Source organism: Microcaecilia unicolor, chromosome 5 (assembly GCF_901765095.1).
Source record: "Microcaecilia unicolor chromosome 5, aMicUni1.1, whole genome shotgun sequence".
NCBI lineage: Eukaryota > Metazoa > Chordata > Amphibia > Gymnophiona > Siphonopidae > Microcaecilia > Microcaecilia unicolor.
The window spans coordinates 86,708,378-86,733,111 of record NC_044035.1 but is presented as its reverse complement, the minus strand read 5'-3'; the positions used below and the strand labels follow the sequence as shown (position 1 = coordinate 86,733,111).

Sequence of the window (24,734 nt, the reverse complement as noted above, 5' to 3'; positions counted from 1 at the left end):
ACTCCAGCACTGTTCTACCACAAGCAAACCAGTGCCAGTAGGGGTGAAGGGGTGGCCAGGGCATTTTTCAGGAAGGGCATATATTCCCCTGTCTAGGTGAATAGTGCAGGTACAGCTTGCTCATGGTATGGACTCTTTTACCTCATAGTGCCCGGTGCCATCCCCCCATCCCACATTACCTTTTCCACATCTTCTCTGACCAATGTAAATACTCAAGGTGTCTGTCAATGAGCACAATAGTAAACATCAATTTAACAAGCTGTTTCCCACTCTGAGGCTGCAGTACCAGCAGTGACCACAAGGTACAGTATCCTTTTTTTTAAATATATATATAATAGGCTATGGTGACACCTTGTTATCATTGCAAGTACTGTCTAGTATTTCTACAATACCTCAAGGTGAGCCCAGACAGACACCATCACGTAATTGATTTACCTTGATAAACAGTAAGAACCATTATTTCAACAATCTATCTGAATTATAAAAAGGGGGTAAGCTGAAGTCACGCTGTACATGTCAAAAATCACAAAAGCCATTTTTATGATATAAGTGGGCTATGAAGAAACGCAAAGGCACTTTTCTGTCAGCCGGTGTAAATCACTGCATGCCCTGACAAATGTTCTGTAAAGTTCTTGTGATAATGTAATTGCTCTTTTACTGTTATCAGATACTATTAACTTGGGTCATTTACCTTGTTAAGAGATCTGCTAATTCAGGCAGAAGTATCTGTTAAACATGTTGCCTTTTTATATATTTTCAGTTGGTTCATGGGTCAGAAAATAAATCTAAGTTAGAAAAACTAGTGAATGATGATGTATGGTAGAACAATGCACAATACACAATTAGAAAAGACTCAGGTCTTAGCTGGCAACTTCATGCGTTATTTGAAAAGTGAACACACATCGTGCTCTTCAGATCTTTATCCCTATGTTTTACAGATTGGGAAAATCTATGAAATGAGAATGATGATGGACTTCAATGGCAATAATAGAGGATATGCATTTGTAACATTCAGTAATAAACAGGAAGCCAAAATTGCCATCAAGCAACTTAATAATTACGAAATTAGGTAAGTCTGATTTCTATATTCCTGAGAGTTTGAAAAGCTATGAATATATAAAAGTATCTCTTCAGCATAATCAGATCAAAGTCATCCATATTAAAATGCTTCCACCAATGATATAAGATTCTAAAATATAGTGCGGAGCAGCTCATGAAGAAGGCATGTTTACACACAAAATATGCTTTTCTCTGCAACTTTAGAGAGGGCCAGGAACTTATCTTTCCATTCTCACTAGCACTCTATTATGATTCCTTATATCATACATGACTGCCTACAAGGTATCATATCTTTTTTAACTGAGAGGTATAAACAGTCTATGGCCCATGCTAGGAAACTTGCTCCCACCCCTACAAACTTATTAATCCCTGGCGCTTTTTCACATTGAGATGCCTTGCCTTCTCCTTTTTTATGTTTTACACAGCTTTACCACCCTTCTATTCAACTTGGCTTTGTCTTCTCCCCTTTCTGTCTGACTCTTCCTGTGATTCAGTATATAGGTTTCAAAAACTAGTCCAAAGTTCATGCATATTTTCTTATACCTACCTCCTTCCCATCTTCTGTTTCTACTGTTCTTTTTCATTCTCTCAAGTGTCTTTAAATTCTTGTCAAAAATGTCCTAATGCAAGCCATTTGGGCATGGGAGGAGCCAGCATTTGTAGTGCACTGGTCCCCCTGACATACCAGGACACCAACCGGGCACCCTAGGGGGCACTGCAGTGGACTTCATAAAATGCTCCCAGGAACATTGCTCCCTTACCTTGTGTGCGGAGCCCCCCCCAAACCCACTACCCCCAACTGTATACCACTACTGTAGCCCTTACGGGTGAAGGGGGGCACCTAGATGTGGGTACAGTGGGTTTGTGGTAGGTTTTGGAAGGCTTGCAGTTTTCTCCACAAATGTAACAGGTAGGGGGGTATGGGCTTGGGTCCGCCTGTCTGAAGTGCACTGCAGTACCCACTAAAACTGCTCCTGGGACCTGCATGCACTGTCATGGACCTGAATATGACATCTGAGGCTGGCATAGATGCTGGCATGACATATTTTTAATGATATATTTTGAGGGTGGGAGGGGGTTAGTGACCACTGAGAGAGTAATGGGAGGTCATCCCCCAATTCTCTCCGGTGGTCATCTGTTCATTTCGGGCATCTTTTTGTGCCTTAGTTGTAATAAAAACAGGTCCAGGTGAAAACGTCCAAGTGTTTGTCAGGGACGTCCTTCTTTTTTTCGATTGTGGGTCAAAGACATCCAAGGGTTAGGCACGCCCAAGTCCTGCCTTCACTATGCCTCCACAAGCCCCCTTGAACTTTGGCCGTCCTTGCGACAGAGTGCAGTTGGAGACGTCCTAAATCGGGTTATGATTATACCGATTAGGACGTCCCTGGGAGAAGGATGTCCATCTTCCGATTTATGTCGAAAGATGGATGTCCTTCTCTTTCGAAAATCAGCTCCCAGGCATCCAAATGGAAGATGAAATTTAATGTGAACAAGAGTAAAGGGTTACACATAGGGAAGAATAACTTAAACTATAACTATACGACGCTAGGTTCCACATTACAACTTACTAACCAGAAAAAGGATCTAGGCAAAATTATGGACAATATATTGAAATTGTCAGCTTGTGGTGTTGGACAAAAAATGTCTGTTTAATTCTTCATTCCTTTCCATAATGACTTTGTATCATTGCATTGTGTGGTCACCGTAGTTCAAAAAAACATATAGCAGAATCAGAAAAGATACAGAAAAATAATAATATGGTTGGAATGACTCCCCAATCAGGAAAGTTAGCAGTATGGGTTACCATTAAGACATGTTATTTTAACATTAACCCCATTTATTAGTTACTAGCCCCCCTGTTTATTAAGCCATGCTAGTGGCTGCTGCGTGGCACTGCCTACTCAGCCCATTCATCGATCTTTTCCAGTGCCTATTTTTCAGCACCATTTATAGAATCTGACCCATAGTGCACACTTTCCTTAAAGAGTGCATGCTATTTGCATATTGTACACTCTTTCCTGATATTACACCCCATGCATAAACCATTGTGCATGTACTCACATAAGCATACTGTCAGGAAAGAGTGCATACTAGTGCAAATAGCACACACTCTTTAAAAAAAGAGGAGTGGAGGAGTGGCCTAATGTTTACTGTAGCAGGTTACAGACCTGGGGAACTGGGTTCAATTCTCGCTGCTGCCTGATAGTCAACAGTGGACTGAGATCTGGGGGAACCACATTCAATTCCTCTGCCGCTCCATGTGACCCCGGGCAAGTCGCTTAACCCTCTATTTCCTCTGGTGCAACAGCAGTACAATGTACTACTTAGATTGTGAGCCCACTAGGGACAGACCCAGTAACTGTAAAATGAAACTGTAAACCACTTAGGTCTAAGCAATATATAAATACGTGAATTAATGCAGAAAAGGGCATAAAATGGGGAATACCATATATGACACCTAGCATTAGGCACTAATTCTGCACCAAAAGTTTGGTGCTGAAAAGTGTTCTAATGGATGCAAGGCGCCGAAACTGGGCAGATCCACATTAAAACACACTTACCTGCCCATTTATAGAACAGCGCTTAAGTGTTTCCAAACAGAACTGCAAAGGGGGCGTGGCCATGGCAGGGGCACTCCCTTAAAATGCAGGCACTGTTATAGAATAGTGTGGACCTGCTCAAAATGTATGCACTGGGATTTACATCTCGTTTCAGTTGGTGTAACTCCTCAGGCCCAAAGTTGCGTTCGGATCCCAGTACTATGCGCTATTCTGTAAAGGGTGCCGATCATGGAACACCAATTATAGAATACTGCTCAGTACCGATTTTCTTTTGGCACCATTTACTGAATCCAGCTTAATATGTACGCACAGTGTGCACGCTTATGTGCGAATGACATTCATTTGAAACGACTGCCTGACCATCTCGAAACCAAGCAGGAGAGGTGTGTTACAGGGGCAGAATTTGGGAGGTGCTGGTAGTTATGTGGGAGTGACAACATTCAGTGCCAGTGCCCACATAGCTAAGTGGGCATTTAGGACCACACAAAATGCAGTTGTAATTATGCCCATATAGCTATATAAGTGCTGGCGTCCACCTAGCTTCCAGGTACGAGCCTTAGCTTGCATTCTTCTCCTCTCCAGGACCCCCCTATCAAGACTTGATCCCACTTCCTTGACCCCCAGGCATCAAACACCTCTCCCAACAGGATTCTATCCCACCACCTGGACTTCCCCCCCCCCCCCCCCCCCCCCCACACACACACACACAATCAGATAGTGCTGAGGTAATTTGTAAGGACATCCAGAGCACCATCCAGATCAAGAAGTTGAATATTCATGGCCAGTGCCAGCTAATCCACTTGTTAAGATGCCATTATCTGAATAATGCTTTACAAATATTTAAAAAAATGCCCACTAAATACAACATATTATCAGTAATCCAATATTTCTATATCATACACAGCTTAGTAAATGATTACTGTATTATATAGTTTTTGCTTTTTTCTTTTTTTCTTTTTCTTGAGACCATCAGAGGTAGACCCAAAGTCACTTGTTAATCACCATATCACGATTTATATATGGTGGCAGGATTCATACCCTTCTCGTCATCGGTCACTGATATTTATATATTCACTAGTAAAAAAGGCCCGTTTCTGATGCAAATGAAACGGGCGCTAGCAAGGTTTTCCTCGGAGTGTGTATGTTTGAGAGAGTGTATGTGAGAGTGACTGTGTGAGAGAGAGAGTGAGTCTGGGTGCGAGTGTGTTTGTGAGAGAGTGTGTGTGTGAGAATGAGAGTTTGTGCAAATGCGTATGTGAGACACAATGTGAGAGAGAGAGTGTGTTTCACACAGATACATAAGTACATAAGCACTGCCACGCTGGGAAAAGACCAAAGGTCCATCAAGCCTAGCACTCTGTCTCCGACAGCGGCCAATCCAGGCCCCAAGAACCTGGCAAAAACCCAGAATTTAATAACGATCAATGGACTTTTCCTTCAGGAATCAGTCCAGACCCCCTTTAAACTCAGCAAGGCCAGCTGCCGTCACTACCTTCTCCGGCAATGAGTTCCAGAGTCTAACCACACGCTGAGTAAAGAAAAACTTTCTCCAATTTGTTTTAAACCTACCACATTCTAATTTCATCTTGTGTCCCCTAGTTCTATTATTGTTAGAAAGCGTAAACAAACGCTTCACATCTGTCCGCTCTACCCCACTCATTATTTTGTAGATCTCTATCATATCACCCCTCAGCCACCTTTTCCCCAGGCTATAGAGTCCTAGCCGTCTTAACCTCTCCTCATAAGGTAGTCGTCCCATCCCTTTTATCATTTTCGTCGCCCTTCTGTGCACCTTCTCCAATTCCTTTATATCTTTTTTGAGATGAGGCGACCAGAACTGAACACAATACTCCAGGTGCGGTCGCACCATGGAGCAATATAACGGCATTATAACATCCTCATACTTGTTTTCCATCCCTTTTCTAATAATACTCAACATTCGGTTCGCCTTCTTAGCTGCCGCAGCACATTGAGCGGAAGATTTCAACGTTCTATCCACGATGACTCCCAGATCCCTTTCTCGGTCCGTAACTCCTAAAGCGGAACCTTGCATGACATAGCCTTAATTCGGGTTCCTCCTTCCCACGTGCATCACTTTGCACTTGTCAACGTTGAACTTCATCTGCCATTTGGACGCCCAATCCCCCAGTCTCACGAGGTCCTCTTGTAATCTTTCACACTCCTCCCGCGACGAGATGACCCTGGATAACTTTGTGTCATCTGCGAATTTAATTACCTCACTAGTTACTCCCATCTCAAGGTCATTTATAAATATGTTAAAAAGCAGCGGTCCCAGCACAGACCCCTGAGGGACCCCACTAACTACCCTTCTCCATCGAGAATACTGACCATTCAACCCTAATCTCTGCTTCCTGTCTTTTAACCAGCTCTTAATCCATAATAATACACTGTCTACGATCCCATGACTCTCCAGTTTCCTTTGGAGTCTTTCATGAGGCACTTTGTCAAACGCCTTCTGAAAACCTAGATATACAATATCCACCGGCTCCCCTTTGTCCACATGCCTGTTCACCCCCTCGAAAAAATGCAGTAGATTTGTGAGGCAAGACTTCCCTTCACTAAATCCGTGCTGACTTTGTCTCAGCAGCCCATGCTTTTGTACGTGCTCCGTAATTTTATTCTTAATAATAGCCTCCACCATTTTTCCCGGCACCGACATCAGACTCACCGGTCTATAATTTCCCGGATCTCCTCTGGAACCCTTTTTAAAAATCGGCGTTACATTGGACACCCTCCAATATTCCGGTACCACACCTGATTTTAGGGATAAATTGCATATTACTAACAGCAGCTCCACAAGTTCATTTTTCAGCTCTATTAATACTCTGGGATGAATACCATCCGGACCCGGCGATTTCCTACTTTTTAGTTTGCAGAACTGCCCCATTACATCCTCCAAGTTTACAGAGAAATCATTTAGTCTTTCCAACTCGTCCGCTTCAAATACCTTTTCCGGCACCAGTATCCCTCCCAAATCCTCCTCGGTGAAGACCGAAGCAAAGAATTCATTTAATTTATCCGCTACAGCTTTGTCTTCCCTGATCGCCCCTTTAACACCACCGTCGTCCAGCGGCCCTACCGATTCTTTAGCCGGCTTTCTGCTTTTAATATACCTAAAAAACTTTTGCTATGTGTTTTCGCTTCTATCGCTAACTTTTTTTCAAAGTCCTCCTTAGCCCTCCTTATCTCCTTTTTGCATTTGGCTTGACATTCCTTATGCGAGTGTGTGCGAGAGAGTGTGTGTGACACAGACTCTCTGTGAGACTGAGTGTATGAGACCAAGAGAGTGTGTGAGTGACTGTGTGACAGATAGAGAGTGAATGTGATACAGTGTGAGACATAGAGTGTGTGAGAGACAGTGTGAGAGAGTGAGGGAGAGAAAGACATTGACTGTGAGAGAGAGAGTGTGTGTGAGAGAGAGAGTGTGTGTGTGACAGAGATACCTCCCCCCCTCTGGTGTCAGGCCCCCCCTCCCTCCCTCTCTCTGGTGTCAGGCCCCCCCCTCTCTCTCTGGTGTCTGAGCATTACTGTGCAGGACGCTGAACTCTGGCTGTGCTTCAAGGAACTGACCAATCCTATTTAATAGAATGCACCTCCAACATTCTGAAGCCGAGAAACCTCATGTGGTTGGTCACTTCTGCTTGTGATGAACCCGGAAGAAAGTGATGTCAATTCAGGAGATGGATACAGAGAGCAGGAATGCCTCAGCCATGCAGTCAGCTTCAGAATGTTGGAGGTATGTTTTATTATATAGGATAACGTTCATATTTTTACAAAGTTTTCTATTTTCAAAAATCTCTTATATATATATATATATATATATATATATATATATATATATATATATATATATATCCATAAGGAAATGAAACGAACTTCTTTTACTTAGCTTTTATAAATCTTGATATCATGTCAAGCTGAAAAGTGGGTCTGCATATCCACATGTGTTTCGCCAGCAAAGCTTTATCAAGGTATGCCCCTTTATGTCTCAGATCGAGTATCCACTGTTCAAACACCAACAAGTAACTTTGGGTCTACCTCTGATGGTCTGAAGAAAAAGAAAAAAAGAAAAAAACAAAAGCTTTATAATACAGTAATCATTTACTAAGCTGTGTATTATCTGAATAATGCCTTTGGATATCCAGACCTAAAATCATAAGGCTTAGGCAAGTCACTTAGGGGTCCTTTTACTAAAGTGCGCTGAAAAATGGCCTGAGCTAGTATAGACCCTTGTTTTGGATGTGAGTAGAATAATTTTTCAGTGCACCTGTAAAAAATGCCTTCTGGGGGGGGGGGGGGGGGGGGGATGGACGTGTGACAAAATGAAAATTGGCGCGTCCATTTTGGGTCTGAGACCTTACCATCAACTATTGACTTAGCAGTAAAGTCTCACACGTTAACTGGGCGATAATGGTCAACTTGCGTCCAAATGCCAATTACCGCCATTGCACCAGTAAATAAAAATATTTTCTGACGCACATATCGGGCACGTGTCAAAAATGAAATTACCACCTGGGCCACTTGGTAGATAGGTGGTAAATCAGAATTGGTGCATGTTGAGCACGGGTAGGCACTTATACAGTTTAGTAAAAGGGCCCCTTAAACCTCCATTCTTGCCTTTGGTATATACTTATATCAAGAGCCGTCCTGATACTGGGAAATACCTAGTGTATCTGAGTGTAGCACACCTTGAGCTACAACTGAAAAACACCTAAGCCAAATCCAAAAATTTAAAATTCATAAAACCTAGCGTGGCCATGTTTAAGCTTTCACCTGGGATGTTCTGAAGCACAGTATAGGGGTAATTTATAAAGGGTTTTTTCCATGCATGGAGACCTTTTTAGAACCTAAAATGGGCTTTTATAAAATTACTCTGATATTACACATATAAAAATTATTCGTGATGAGAAGGCACATACTTTTACTGCCCAGAATTTGGGCAGAGCATGGGAAAAGCTGTGGTTTACATATGTTGCTTATAAAATATGCATCTACGCACGCATGCCTACTGCACATGTGAATATTAATACCTGTTCCTGAGCGGGCGTAAATGTCCATAGCCTTGAATCTAGACATGATTTCTGTCGCTTTGATCCTAGTATTATAAACAAGGCTGGAAATAGTTGATGTTACAAAAATACTCTCTTAAGAGCAATTCTATTAAAATGGTGCAATTGTGTGTATAAACAATTAGAATAATGGCACATACATATAAGTGTCACATTCGTGCATAAATGCTAAGGGCCAAATTCTATAAATGGCACCTTAAAAATCAGCACTGCAGAACCAAACAGTTAGCGTGATTCCATAAACTATGCCTAAAGTTAGGCTTAGTTTATAGAATATGCCTATGTGTCACTTGTGTGCCTAAAATTTAGGTGCACCCATTTAGGCCACCTTAAACCAGGCCTAAGTACCTGCGCCTAAATTAGGCACAGATTGGGCGTATTCCATAATATTGTGCATAGTTTTCTGAAACGCACACACACACACCCATTCCATGCACATGGCCATGTCCCCTTTATGACACCACATTGTAGAATACACCTAGAAAGTTATGCGCATAAATTCGAGTTAAAGCCAATTAGTGCTGCTAATTTCTTGTTAAATACCAATGATCAGCACTGATTGGCTTATTAATCAATTCAATTGTGCACGCACTTTGGCCCTGTGGCCAAATTAGCATGTACAACTTAAGGCAACATATATATAGAATTTGGGGGTAAAAGTGCACCTAAGCCCTATTTTAAAGCTATGTGCATATCTCCCACAGAGCTTAGTTTACACATGGGAGAAGTCTGCATCGAGCATGGACAGAGCACACAGATGCATAACTTAATAGAATGCTATAAGTTATATGGCAATTCTGTAAACAGGTGTATCTTTTTATTAAAGCCTTTTAATTCCTAACATATGCTCTCTGACCAGATGATTCACTCATATTATTGATATTGTTGTTTTTTGTGCATTGTTAATTTATTATATATGTTTTATTGTGAGCTGCCTAGAACTGTGGATTATAAGAAGTCAAAATTCAAAGCAATTTAACCAGCCAGAAATGGATCCTGGCTGGTTAAATCGTTTGTTCGTTTTTTTGAGCAGCACTTAACTGGTGGATAGCGCTGAAAATGACCAGTTAGCCCCTATCTCAAAACCGGCTATTGTGTGTGTGTGGGGGGGGGGGGGCATTCCAGGGGTGGAGTAGGCACTTGACCAGTTAAGTGCCAATATTCAGCACTGAACTGGCCAGGATAACTGCATAAATAGGAGCACATAAAAGTCAGTGCTATCTTTATGTGGTTCACCATAGCCTGTTAACTGCTGAATATCGCACTTAGGAGCCCGGTGGTAGTTCCCACCCCCAGCGCATGCCATTACTGGCACTATAATCAGGCAGTGCCACATGCTGGCCGGTTATTACTGTGTTAACATGGGAGCCCTTAACACCACCTCAATGGGTGGCAGTAAATGCTCCCACCCCCACCCCCTAAAATGGCCATGCGGTAAGTGGTTCACTTACTGCATGACCATTTATTGTCATGAAAGAAGGCAGCCTTTTACTCACTATCGTAAAAGGGGCCCTCAGCGCGTGTTAACAACACGCGCTGACACTTGCGCTGGCCTCCTTTTATCGCAGCTTAGTAAAAGGGACCCTTCACCTGCTATGCTTTAGCCAGCTCCGCAAACCTGGAAATTTGATGCCAAAGCCTGGGACATGGCTCTGGCATTAAATTTCCAGGCATAATGCCAGCGGTGATCAGCAAAACGTTGAGTACTAGCAATTGAATATCGACCCCCCCCCCTAATGTTTTAAATAAATAAAATAAAAAACAAATTTACACACCAATTGTGCACCAAGTTTATAAAATACTGGTGCCTACCCACCAATTTGGTGCCAAAAAGCACTAATCCCATCCATAAATGCTAAGTGCTGTTCTATAAAATTCCCAATATACCATTTATTGGTTTAATTCAAAGGACTATGTGTGTTTCTAATCATTGGTAGCCTCCAACCATCCAGTAGTACAAAAAAATGCTCATATGCGTCTATAAATTTAAATCGAAGTCTGTACTACTGTTCAAATATTCCGAAAAGTCAACATTACTGTAGCAAAATGCAAATAATGCACTAAAGGTACTTAGCTTGCGGGCTCCAGGTTATCTTCAATTGTTTTCTGAAGCTGGAGCTTCCCAAGTTTCATCGTAACTGAATAAAGTTTGACTAGCAACTCCGATGCCGTTATACGCCCGACAGGACCCTGTTTCGCGGTCTCTGGCTTTGTCAAGGGCATAAATTAAGTATCCTCGGCTGAAATCAATCTGTTGCCAGCCGAGGATACTTAATTTATGCCCTTGACAAAGCCAGAGACCGCGAAACAGGGTCCTGTCGGGCGTATAACGGCATCGGAGTTGCTAGTCAAACTTTATTCAGTTACGATGAAACTTGGGAAGCTCCAGCTTCAGAAAACAATTGAAGATAACCTGGAGCCCGCAAGCTAAGTACCTTTAGTGCATTATTTGCATTTTGCTACAGTAATGTTGACTTTTCGGAATATTTGAACAGTAGTACAGACTTCGATTTAAATTTATAGACGCATATGAGCATTTTTTTGTACTACTGGATGGTTGGAGGCTACCAATGATTAGAAACACACATAGTCCTTTGAATTAAACCAATAAATGGTATATTGGGACGTCTAAGATACTATGAGACAGCCTCTATAGCCAAGTAGTCCTTTATTGTAATAGATCTTAATCCGACCAGTGTTGTGTAATTATACAAAGTTTTTTTGAGATTAAGTATAGCCATTCTTCTGCATTTTTTGTTCTATAAAATTGGCACTTATGCCCCTTAGCATGTAACTGCAAGGGGGGTGTTCACATGGATGGAGCATGGGTGTGTCAGCATCACTCTTAGCAATGTGCGCAATTTCTAAAATACTTTCATTTGCACGCGCTGCATGGCACATTCAGGCATGCCCACTTACACCTGCTTTGAATTGACATATAAGGTTATACCTACATTTCAGAGTGCCAATACCACCTTATGCTAGGGTTCTACAATGGCTTAGGTACTCCTAAGTGCATTATAGAATTAGAACTAAGTGCAGCATTTTGTGGCACCCAAAATTTGGCCCAATTTATAGAATTACCCCCTAGGAGCACATCTACAGAACATAGGCACACATTCACACCAGCTCTATGGCTGGCATAAGCAGGGCTGGCTGAAGGGATAGTGGTGCAAAATACAAAGGAGAGAGTCCAAAGCACAGAAACCAAAGTAAATAGACAAAAGAGTACAAGAAGCCTTCAGAGGGTGTCTCAACTTCACTTTATTGATCAGACCCGACACGGTCTGTGTTTTGACATAAAATGCCTGCGTCAGAGGTCTAATGATGTAATCTAGTTCCAAGGTAACAAACCATCTGGTGAAGGATGAACAGTCTCATCTTGAAAAAGACAATTCTATGCAGACTTGAATAAATACCATCAATCCAACGGCAAGGAAACAGAGTTGAACATTAAAAGTACATTCCGCACAAAACAACCATGTACTGCCAAGAATAACCATGGTAGAAATAGAGTACATCATTAGACCCCTTATGCAGGTATTTTATGTCAAAACCAAGACCATGTCAGGTCTGATCAATAAGGTGAAGTTGCAACGCCCCCTTCCCTGAAGGCTTCTTATGCTTTTTTGTCTATTTCAAGGGATAGTGGTGCCTTGAGCCAACCTACTTTTGTGGTGCCCCCTTCCTCCTCACGGGGTCAGCATCTCTCGCCCCCCCCCCCCCCCAATCAGGCTCTCTTTTCCCCTCCCCTGTTCCCCTCCTTGTGGGTCCGATACTGCTCCTCACCTCTCTCACGCTTCTGCAGTCCTGTAATGTTTATATCAGTCACCAGCAGCAGCAGCATGACAGGCAGCCTTTGGCCAGCTGTTGGGTCTTTCCTCTGCCATGTCCCGCCCATAGGAAGTTGCATCACAGGAGACAGGACATGACAGAGGGAAGACCCAGGGGCTAGCTGAAGAGCATGGTCCTACTTTTCCTAAAGCCTCCCTCCCCCACTCTTGTCTCTTATCACTCCCATTTCCTCAGGGTCCTCACCATCAGCCTGTCATGCTGCTGCCACTGCCGCTGGTGATCGAGTTAAACTTTACAGGTCAGCAGTAGAGTGAGATGAGGGAGCAGTGCTGGACCTGCAGGGAGAAAGAAGAGCGAAAGGGAGATTGCAGTCCTAGGGGAAAGAAAAGGCTTAATCTGTAGACCAGGTGAGGTCAGAGGCTGGATATTTTGGCACCCTTAATCACCGGTGCCCTGGACCAGAGCCTCACCTGGCCCAATGGTTAAGCTGGCCCTAGGCATAAGTGTACACATGCATCTATACCTGGTTACAATAGTATTCTATAAAGGAGTAGGCACCTACGTTTTTCTATATAATGTATAGTAATAAGTTACCCTCTGGGTACCTATATACTATATATAGGTGCACAGTTAGAGAATTACCCTCTTAAACTTTAGCCAGACAAACATGGTTCCTAGCACAAGTTGTCCTAAATTTATCCAGATACCTTTATTCAGTTAACTTTTTTTGTTGTTATATTCAGTGTCAATTAAATGCTACTGCATATCCAAGCAAAGTTAACCAAATAAAGATATCCAGGCAACTTTGTAGCACATTGAGCTGCTAGATATTGACCCTTGTATTTTCTTATAGTTGGACACTTCTTAGTGAGCTAAGCTGATTTTATTCTAAACAAAACTGTTTGCTCACAGAAATGGTAGGCTTCTGGGGGTTTGTGCCAGCGTTGATAATTGTCGTCTATTTGTTGGCGGGATACCCAAGTTAAAGAAGAGAGAAGAAATTTTAGCAGAGATGAGGAAAGTCACAGATGGAGTTCTTGATGTCATCGTATACCCCAGTGCAGCAGATAAGTCAAAGAATCGAGGCTTTGCCTTTGTGGAGTTTGAAAGTCATCGAGCCGCAGCAATGGCAAGGAGGAAACTTTTACCAGGTGGGTTTTTCTTCTTATCCATCAGGCACCTTCCTTCTGCTCTTTTAAATTTTATAGCTTTTTTGGAAACCAGGATGGGATTTGATGCGATGAACCTTTATCTTCAACCGCCCTGAAATTTTTACCCCTTTTATATCTCCTTCTTACAAAGCTCAGTCACTGCAATAATAGTCCTAAGCTGGCACAATGCAACAAGACTCCTAGAATCCTGTAGTCATGAGCCCTAAATCCAACCACTAGGTGTCACCATTATGTGCTGACTGAAACATCCTTCCCTCAGACGATGTGAATGCTGCCTCCACAACATTCTCAGCACTGGTCAGTCCAAGGGGCAAAAAATCCGATTCAGTTATCATTAATCTGTATCTTCTACCTTAACTATGTATTTCTCTTCTCCTGATTTGGTTATTCACCACTTATGGATCTATGTAAGCCACATTGAGCCTGCAAATAGGTGGGAAAATGTGGGATACAAATGTTAAAAAATAAATAATAAATAAATAAATTGTGCTTGCAACAAAGGCACTGAGAATGGCACTTCAGTGCTAATTTATTTGTATATGGGTATGCAACACAGATATTTCCTGACTTTCCTGATTGGTCTTATTTTTTATCTGCATGATTGTGTGATAAAAGCAGCAGTCCCAAATGAGGAAGACCCTGATTCAAGAAGAGCTGAGGCATTTTTTGACCCTAACACTTTGCCACTCAGATCTTTGAAAATCGACCTCATCTACTCAAGTAAATTGCAATAAATTTATAGCCTCCCAGAACCTGCTTTTATTTGTTACAGTCCCTTCTCATCTATAAAAGATAAATATTTCCTGGCATACCTAAAGTGAAACAAAGATTTCCTACCCTCCTCCCAACTTTTCCTAAAGCTTCCCTTCTCCCAGTGTTGTCTTCTGTCACTTCCTCCCCCCCCCCCCCCCACACACACTAACTTTTCCTAAAGCCTCCCTCCCCCACTGTTGTCTCCTATCACTCCCATCTCCTCAGAGTCTCCACCATCTCTCTGTCTATCCATTCACTTACCTATTTAAAAGGAAGCAGAATCAATCTCCAATACTTCAGAATGATGCTGGTTGACCTGAGACAGATAGAAGTTGGTTTTCCCAGGGCTTGCCTCCCATCCCTCCATATCCTCAAGGAAGACTGTTTTATTTAATTTTAGTAAATGAATTCCCATGCCCCATATTTACAAGACTGTTGTAAATATGGGACATGGGATTTCATTTACTAAAATTAAACAAAACAAAAATGTGTATTATGTTGTGTCATTTCTAAAATATCAATATTTTCTGTGCCACTTGAAATGAAAGCACATCCCTATTATGCTCACAGTGAACATGAGTGAAGAAATAATATAAATCAATTCTGAAAGAAAGTGCACTAATAATTTTGCATTTCAAAACATCTTTGATAGGAAGAATTCAGCTATGGGGACATCCAATTGCAGTAGACTGGGCAGAGCCTGAAGTTGAAGTTGATGAAGACACCATGTCATCAGTTAAGATCTTATATGTACGAAATCTTATGCTGACAACCACAGAAGAGACAATTGAGAAAGAATTTAATAACATCAAGCCAGGTACAAAATTTACATTTAAAATATATGAAAATAACAACTGTTCTGCAATGAACAGCAAAAGTTGTTATTCTGTTCTCTTCCAAGAGTTGTAATGAATCTACCCAATTTCCACCTGCCCAAGGATCCATCTTACTATGCCTAAAAGTTCCTATTTTCTACCCCACAATCTTCTATGATTCCTTCCTTATCTCTTTTCTCTATTTTCACTTAGGGGCCCTTTAACTAAAGGACAGTAGGGCTACCGGTGCGTTGGAGCACGGCAAATTGGCCCTACCACAGGAGCCCAGTGGTAGTTCTGGCTTCTGCCATGCACCAACTCTGGTGCTAGAAAATACATTTTTAATTTCTAGCGCCAGGGGCTTACCTGGTGGTAATCGGGCAGCCCCACGCACTGCCCGGCTACCAGCGGGTTATCACAGGATCCCTTGTTGCCTCCTAAATAGGAGGCAGTAAGGACTACTACTACTACTACTATTTAACATTTCTAGAGCACTACCAGGGTTATGCAGCGCTGTACAAAAAACAAAGAAGGACAGTCCCTGCTCAAAGGAGCTTACAATCTAAAGGATAAGAAGGACAAGGAGTGCAGACAATCAAAAATTGGAACAGTCTAGATTACCTGGGTAGAGGTACAATGGATAGGTTCCAAAAGCGACATTGAAGAGGTGGGCTTTGAGTAAGCATTTGAAGATAGATAGGGAGGGTGCTTGGCGTATGGGTTCGGGGAGTTTATTCCAGGCATAGGGTGAGGCAAGGCAGAAAGGGCGGAGCCTGGAGTTGGCGGTGGTGGAGAAGGGTACTGAGAGGAGGGATTTGCCCTGTGATTGGAGGTTACGGGTAGGGGCGTAAGGGGAAATGAGGGTAGAGAGGTAGTGAGGGGCTGCAGATTGAGAGCATTTGTAGGTTAGTAGGAGAAGCTTGAATTGTATGCGGTACCTGATCAGAAGCAGGTGAAGTGACTTGAGGAGGGGGGTGATATGAGCATATCGGTTTTGGCAGAAGATAAGATGCGCAGCCGAGTTCTGAATGGATTGAAGGGGGGATAGATGGTTAAGTGGGAGGTCAGTGAGGACTAGGCTGCAGTAGTCAAGGCGAGAGATAATGAGAGCGTGGATGAGAGTTTGGGTGGTGTGTTCACAGAGGAAGGGGCGAATTTTGCTGATGTGGAGAAAGAAGCGACAGGTCTTGGCTGTCTGCTGGATATGGGCAGAGAAGGAGAGGGAGGAGTCCAAGATGACTCCAAGGTTGCGGGCAGATGAGACGGGGAGGATGAGGGTGCCATCGACTGAGATAGAGTCTTGGCCATGTTCAGCATCAGGTGGTGGTTGGACATCCAGGCAGCAATGTCGGATAAGCAGGCCGATACTTTGGCCTGTGTTTCCGCAGTGATGTCTGGTGTGGAGAGATAAAGCTGAGTGTCGTCGGCATAAAGATGATATTGGAAACCATGAGATGAGATCAGTGAGCCCAGGGAGGAGGTGTAGATTGAGAAAAGAAGGGGACCAAGGACAGATCCTTGAGGAACCCCAACAGAGAGCAGGATGGGGGTGGAGGAAGATCCATGAGAGTGTACTCTGAAGGTACGATGGGAGAGATAAGAGGAGAACCAGGAGAGGACAGAGCCCTGGAACCCAAATGAAGACAGTGTGGCAAGAAGTAAATTATGATTGACAGTGTCAAAAGCAGTGGATAGGTCAAGGAGGATGAGGATGGAGTAGTGACCTTTGGATTTGGCAAAGAACAGGTCATTACAGACTTTAGTGAGTGCCGTTTCTGTCGAGTGTAGAGGGCGAAAACCAGATTGAAGCGGATCAAGGATGGCGTGGGAGGAGAGGAAATCAAGGCAGCGGCTGTGAACGGCGTGTTCAAGTATCTTGGAGAGGAAGGGTAGGAGGGAGATGGGGCGGTAGTTGGAGGGACAGGTAGGATCAAGTGATGGTTTTTTGAGGAGTGGTATGACCACAGCATGCTTGAAGATGTCAGGGATGGTGGCAGTGGAGAGAGAGAGGTTGAGGATATGGCAGATAGAGGAGGTGACGGTAGGAGAGATGGTGTTAAGTAAGTTGGTGGGGATGGGGTCAGAGGAACAGGTGGTGCATTTCGAGGAGGAAAGAAGGTGGGCGGTTTCCTCTTCGGTGATATTAGGAAAAGAGGAGAAGGAGGCCTGGGTTGGTTGGTTGAGGGAATGGGTTAAAGGAGGAAGTGCTTTTGTAGTAAATTCAAGGTTGATCTTATGTACTTTATCGCGGAAGTAGTCAGCCAGTGATTGAGGAGAGAGTGAGGGTGGGGTGGGAGCGGAGGGCACTTTAAGGAGGGAGTTAAGGGTGGCGAAGAGACAATGAGGGTTGGAGCTGAGGGAATTAGTTAGTTGGGTGTAATAGTCCTGTTTGGCAAGGAATAGGGAGGATTGGAAGGAGGATAGCATGAATTTGTAATGAATGAAGTCTGAATGGGTGCGAGATTTCCTCCAGAGGCGTTCAGCAGATCGGGCGCAGGAGCGAAGGTAATGGACTTTCCCAGGAAATGGCTGCACGGTAAGCGTTTAACTTACCACACAGCCATTTAACCTTTCACCAGGCAGCGGTAAAAGGGTCCTCAGTGCATGGCAAACCTTAACGCTGATGCCACCACAGGGCCCCTTTTACCGCTGCTTGGTAAAAGGGGCCCTTAAGTTTTTCTACTTTTACTCCTTCATTCCCTTGGAAACACATGCCTCAGATCATCCTCAAGTTCAAACAAGCAATTAACTGACAACTAAAAGGTGTGAGCAAATCCAAATAAATAAATTATATGGACCCCAAGCAGATGTAAATGCCAACATGTAAATTATATGAAGTATGTGTTTTTTCTTTCCAATACCAAAAACTGCGAAGACAACAAATTCACACCTTGCAATTCATCAAGGTGTCACTGAACTCTTTATTAGTTGGCAAATAAAGACAACGTGAATTGTGTTCGACCACTTGGCCTTCATCAGGAGTCTAAGCAATAACCATATTACTATAAATGACAAATAAGTATCCTTCAAATAATATCATTAAACAGTAATAATCAAAATTAAAATCAAAATAAATACAACAAAATATTATAGAAAAAGTCCACACAAAGTAAAAGGAATGATAAATATGCACCAAAGGTATCATAACACAAAACGTTATATGAATATCATATACTGGAATCATAAAAAATGTATTTAAAAAAAACAAATGGTCCAATGCAAAGAGACAGAAGTTCCTAATGGCATCTAGGGTTTGTACATAAAAATCTCATAACAAAATAAACTATGGGAAAAAACTTGATTCTGTGGAGATTTATGCAGAATGATTAATTGTAATTTAAAAGCAACCTCCAATAGGAGATTATCATATCAAACACTGGAAAGAAATAGAAATTCCTATTGACATCTAGGGTCTATGTAAAAAAGATCTCATGAACAAGATAAGTTATAAATGAATAGTTGATCATATAAGAAATTTATGCAAAAAGTGGAACTATAAATAAAACAATGATCCCATGGGGGATTAATATTATAAGATGTATTGTAGATGAAAAATAAGTGCAGATAAAGTATTAAGCAATTATTATAAGAAATTTTAAAAAGTAATAGGATAATTATGGGCATCTACAGAATTCGTGCACGCTAAAAATGCTAGCATGCCTTTGTAAGCAAACGTATGAAAACAACTAGATATTGAATAATGCATAGCATTGTCCAAAAAAAAGAGAGAGAGAAAATGTGTTAACAACGTCATACCTGACTATGAACCAACTCTGTGAAAATTTAGAGTGAAAAATGAAAAACGCTGCAAAAACCAATGGACTGAAACTACTAAATCACTTAGGGGTCCTTTTACAAAAGCGTGCTGAAAAATGGCTTGTGTTAGTGTAGGCGCGGGTTTGGGGCGCATGCTGATCCATTTTTTTAGCACGTCTCTAAAAAAGACCTTTTTTCATTTTTGCCGAAAATAGATGTGTGGCAAAATGAAAATTGCCATGCGTCCATTTTGGGTCTGAGACTTTACCGGAACCCATTGATCTAGCAGTAAAGGCTTGCGCAGTAACTGGGTAGTAATGACCTACGCACGCCAAATGCCACTTTGCATGCATCCATTAAGCGCACCCTAAAATAAAAAATATTTCTCAGACGCACTTATTGGAAGCGCACCAAAAATGAAATTACCACAACAGCCACACAGTAGTTGGGCAGTAACTCCATTTTGGCACACGTTGGGTATGTGTAGACGCTTACGTGGCTTAGTAAAAGGACCCCTTAATATTTGAAAGCCCACAGTATCACTGACACACTGATATTGGACATGTAAGAAAGCAAAGTGAAGTATGTAGATGAAATAAAGAAAACCAAATGCATAAAGAGTGGAAATCAGAATATGAAGACAGTCAATACAGACTGACTTCTGGGGAACCCCACTATCTACCCTTCTTAATTAAGAATACTGACCATTTAACCCTACTCTCTGTTTTCTGTCTTTTAACCAGTTCTTTATCCACATTAGGACATTGCCTCCTATTCCATGACTTTCTAATTTCCTCAGGAGTTTTAAGGTACTTTGTCAAATGCCTTTTGAAAATTCAGATACACAGTCAGGGGCATTTTCAAAAGAGAAGGGCACCCATTTTTCAACACAAATCGGGAGATGGGCATCCTTCTCTCAGGGTCGCCCAAATCGGCATAATTGAAAGCTGATTTTGGGCGTCCTCAACTGCTTTCCGTCGTGGGGACGACCAAATTTCCCGGGGACGTGTCGGCAGCCTACCAAAGGTAAGACGGGGGCGTGCTTAAGAGATGGTTTTCCTCGGCCGATAATGTAAAAAAGAAGGGCGTCCCTAACGAGCATTTGGCTGACTTTACTTGGTCCATTTTTTTCACGACCAAGCCTTGACAAGGTGCCCGAACTGACCAGATGACCACCAGAGGGAATCGGGGATGACCTCCCCTTACTCCCCCAGTAGTCACCGACCCCCTCCCACCCAAAAAGAAACATTTTTTCCAGCCTCTATGCCAGCCTCAAATGTCATACCCAGCTCTATCACAGCAGTATGCAGGTCCCTGGAGCAGTTTTAGTGGGTGCAGTGCACTTCAACCAGGCGGGCCCAGGCCCATCCCCCCCCCCCCACCTGTTTCACTTGTGGTGGTAAAAGTGAGCCCTCCAAAACCCACCTGAAATCCACTGTACCCACATCTAGGTGCCCCCCTTCACTCCTTAGGGCTATGGTAGTGGTGTACAGTTGTGGGGACTGGGGTTTTGGGGGGGCTCAGCACCCAAGCTAAGGGAGCTATGCACCTGGGAGCAATTTGTGAAGTCCACTGCAGTGCCCCCTAGGGTGCCCGGTTGGTGTCCTGGCATGTCAGGTGGACCAGTGCACTATGAATTCTGGCTCCTCCCACGACCAAAAGGCTTGGATTTAGTCGTTTTTGAGATGGGTGTCCTCGGTTTCTATTATCTCCGAAAACCGGGGTCAACCATCTCTAAGGTCAACCAGCTCAACATTTAGGTCGACCATCTCTAAGGTCGACCTAAATGTTGAGATTTGGGCATCCCCAACTGTATTATCGAAATGAAAGATGGAGATCGGCGGATGTGGTCCTTCTTCACAAAAGTGGTGATAGGGAAGAAGCTGGAAACTACAGGCCGGTAAGCCTCACTTCGGTTATTGGAAAAGTAATGGAAGCGATGCTGAAGGAAAGGATAGTGAATTTCCTGGAAGCCAATAAGTTGCAAGATCCGAGACAACATGGATTTACCAAAGGGAAATCGTGCTAAATGAACCTCATTGAGTTCTTTGATTGGGTGACAGGAGAATTGAATCAGGGACGAGCTATGGACGTAATCTACTTAGATTTCAGCAAAGCTTTTGACACGGTTCCCCACAGGAGGCTCTTAAATAAACTGGATGGGCTGAAGATAGGACCCGAAGTGGTGAACTGGATTAGGAACTGGTTGACGGACAGATGCCAGAGGGTGGTGGTGAATGGAATTCGCTCGGAGGAGCGAAAGGTAAGTAGTGGAGTGCCTCAAGGATCGGTGCTGGGGCCAATTCTGTTCAATATATTTGTGAGTGACATTGCCGAAGGGTTAGAAGGTAAAGTTTGCCTATTTGCGGATGATACTAAGATCTGTAACAGAGTGGACACCCCGGAGGGAGTGAAAAACATGAAAAAGGACCTACGGAAGCTAGGAGAATGGTCTAAGGTTTGGCAATTAAAATTCAATGCGAAGAAATGCAAAGTGATGCACTTAGGAAGTAGAAATCCACGGGAGACGTATGTGTTAGGCGGGGAGAGTCTGATAGGTACGGACGGAGAGAGGGATCTTGGGGTGATAGTATCTGAGGATTTGAAGACGACGAAACAGTGTGACAAGGCGGTGGCCGTAGCTAGAAGGTTGTTAGGCTGTATAAAGAGAGGTGTGACCAGCAGAAGAAAGGGGGTGTTGATGCCCCTGTATAAGTCGTTGGTGAGACCCCACCTGGAGTATTGTGTTCAGTTTTGGAGGCCGTATCTTGTTAAGGATGTAAAAAGAATTGAAGTGGTGCAAAGAAAAGCTACGAGAATGGTATGGGATTTGCGTTACAAGATGTATGAGGAGAGACTTGCTGAACTAAACGTATACTCTGGAGGAAAGGAGAAACAGGAGTGATATGATACAGACGTTCAAATATTTGAAAGGTATTAATCCGCAAACGAACCTTTTCCGGAGATGGGAAGGTGGTAGAACGAGAGGGCATGAAATGAGATTGAAGGGGGGCAGACTCAAGAAAAATGTCAGGAAGTATTTTTTCACGGAGAGAGTAGTGGATGCTTGGAATGCCCTCCCGCGGGAGGTGGTGGAAATGAAAACGGTAACGGAATTCAAACATGCGTGGGATAAGCATAAAGGAATCCTTTGCCGAAGGAATGGATCCTCAGGAGCTTAGTCAAGATCGGGAGGCGGGGCTGGTGGTTGGGAGGCGGGGATAGTGCTGGACAGACTTGTACGGTCTGTGCCAGAGCCGGTGGTTGGGAGGCAGGGCTGGTGGTGGGGAGGTGAGGATAGTGCTGGGCAGACTTATACGGTCTGTGCCTGTGCCAGAGCCGGTGGTTGGGAGGTGGGGCTGGTGGTTGGGAGGCGGGGATAGTGCGGGGCAGACTTATACGGTCTGTGCCCTGAAGAGCACAGGTACAAATCAAAGTGGGTATACACAAAAAGCAGCAAATATGAGTTATCTTGTTGGGCAGACTGGATGGACCGTGCAGGTCTTTTTCTGCCGTCATCTACTATGTTACTATCCTGCTTATAATCGAAATAGAAAAACGCCTATATTGTGACCCAAATCGGGAGATAGACGTTTATCTCACAAAAACGAATAAAGCGGTATAATCGAAAGCCGAATTTGGACGTTTTCAACTGCACTCCGTCGCGGATGCGGACAAAGTTGATGGGGGCGTGTCAAAGGCGTGGTGAAGCCGGAACTGGGGCGTGGTTATCGGCCGATCAGAGATGGGCGCCTTTCGCCGATAATGGAAAAAAAATATGCGTTTGTAGCGAGAATTTAGGGCACTTTTCCTGGACCCTGTTTTTCCACGAATAAGGCCCCAATAAGTGCCCTAAATGACCAAATGACCACTGGAGGGAATCGGGGATGACCTCCCCTGACTCCCCAGTGGTCACAAACCCCCTCCCACCACAAAATATGCCGTTTCACAACTTTTTATTTTCACCCTCACATGTCATACCCACCTCCCTGGCAGCAGTATGCAGGTCACTGGAGCAGTTATTAGGGGGTGCAGTGGACTTCAGGCAGGTGGACCCAGGCCCATCCCCCCCCCCACCTGTTACACTTGTGCTGGTAAAATGGGAGCCCTCCAAACTGCCCCCCCCCAAACCCACTGTACCCACATGTAGGTGCCCCCCTTCACCCCTTAGGGCTATAGTAATGGTGTAGACTTGTGGGCAGTGGGTTTTGATGGGGATTTGGGGGGCTCAACACACAAGGGAAGGGTGCTATGCACCTGGGAGCTCTTTTACCTTTTTTTTTTGTTTTGTAGAAGTGCTCCCTAGGGTGCCCGGTTGGTGTCCTGGCATGTGAGGGGGACCAGTGCACTACGAATCCTGGCCCCTCCCACGAATAAATGTCTTGGAGTTATTCGTTTTTGAGCTGGGCGCTTTCATTTTCCGTTATCGCTGAATAACAAAAACACCCACCTCACAATTTGTCGAATAAAACATGGACGTCTATTTTTTGCGAAAATACAGTTCGGTCCGCCCCTTCACGGACCCGTTCTCGGAGATAAACGCCCATGGAGATAGACGTTTCCGTTCGATTATGCCCCTTCACGTTACTATGTTTCAATAATACGGGTTTCCCCGCCCCTTCGCGGAGCCATCCTGCGATGACACCCTCATGAAAACTTGGGTGCCCTGTTCGATTATGCCCCTCCATGTAAGTGTATTTTTTGCATGTTTTGCACATTTTGAAATTCAATTGTCATTTTGAAAACTATGTTCCACGTTGGATTTTTGGTGTATATTGAGGAAGGGTTTTTTTAGCCAATGATGAGGAATAGATTATTTAGATCACCTGCAGCTGAATAGAACTGGTGGTCTGGAGCTCTTTGAGGCTTTTTCTTTCCTCTTAGTGTAACGTGCTTCACCTACACATATTTTTTGCCATTATAGTGGATCTCGTTTGGTAATTTGTTTTCTGTTGTTGATTTGATTGACTCCACATCCATTCAAGTAGGTTTATACACATACCATTTATGCAGAGATATGCATCAGCCAGCCTTTAAAGCCTCATATATCGAAGATGCAATATACTATAAGGGGCTGAAGTAGTATATGTTAGTTACTTTCTGTTCAATTGCTTTCTCACTGATCTTTCACTCTTTCTTTGTTTCACTCTTTCTTTGTTTGTATGAAAAGTACAATATACTGAATATATTCATTTTTCAGATTCCTGCAATTATTTTTCTTGAACATGTTGTAGTAACCTCACTCTGTAACAATAAAAACTTTTTGAAATCCAAATTGTTCACTGTATTTTGTAGGTGCAGTTGAACGAGTGAAGAAGATCAGAGATTATGCATTCATCCATTTTAATAGTCGAGAAGATGCGGTTGATTCCATGAATGCCTTAAATGGCAAGGTAATTTTATTGATAAACAAAGATGGGTCTGGGCTGTTCTTCATTGGTTAACTTTTAATGGGTGACATGTGCCTGTTATATAATTACAGGTCTCAAATAATGGCTATTTTATCTATAAAGGCATTGCTAAATATTTAGAAATGTTTTCATGGACCATTGGCAAAATCTGTTAATGTAAAAATAATTGCTTTTAAGGCACATCCATTTTTAACTTTCATTTTGATCTACATTTTCCTTTAGCCAGCCAGACAAGATATTGACCATGCTAACTGTAGACGGTGCATCATTTGATTTCTGCAAATTACGGGTGACCTGTTCAATTATGAGTCAAGAAGTAGCT

General features: G+C 43.1%; 1 protein-coding gene across 3 annotated transcripts in view; it reads left to right on the top strand.

Annotated features, from left to right (window-relative positions):
* Positions 1-24,734, top strand: part of A1CF (APOBEC1 complementation factor) — a 136,275-nt gene that overhangs the window by 58,350 nt on the left and 53,191 nt on the right. For all 3 annotated transcript variants that reach the window (XM_030203095.1, XM_030203093.1, XM_030203094.1), the window contains 4 exons: positions 939-1,069; positions 13,418-13,656; positions 15,083-15,247; positions 24,297-24,394. In XM_030203095.1, the coding sequence (XP_030058955.1) occupies positions 939-1,069; positions 13,418-13,656; positions 15,083-15,247; positions 24,297-24,394 (633 nt within the window). The remainder of the gene's footprint in view (positions 1-938; positions 1,070-13,417; positions 13,657-15,082; positions 15,248-24,296; positions 24,395-24,734) is intronic.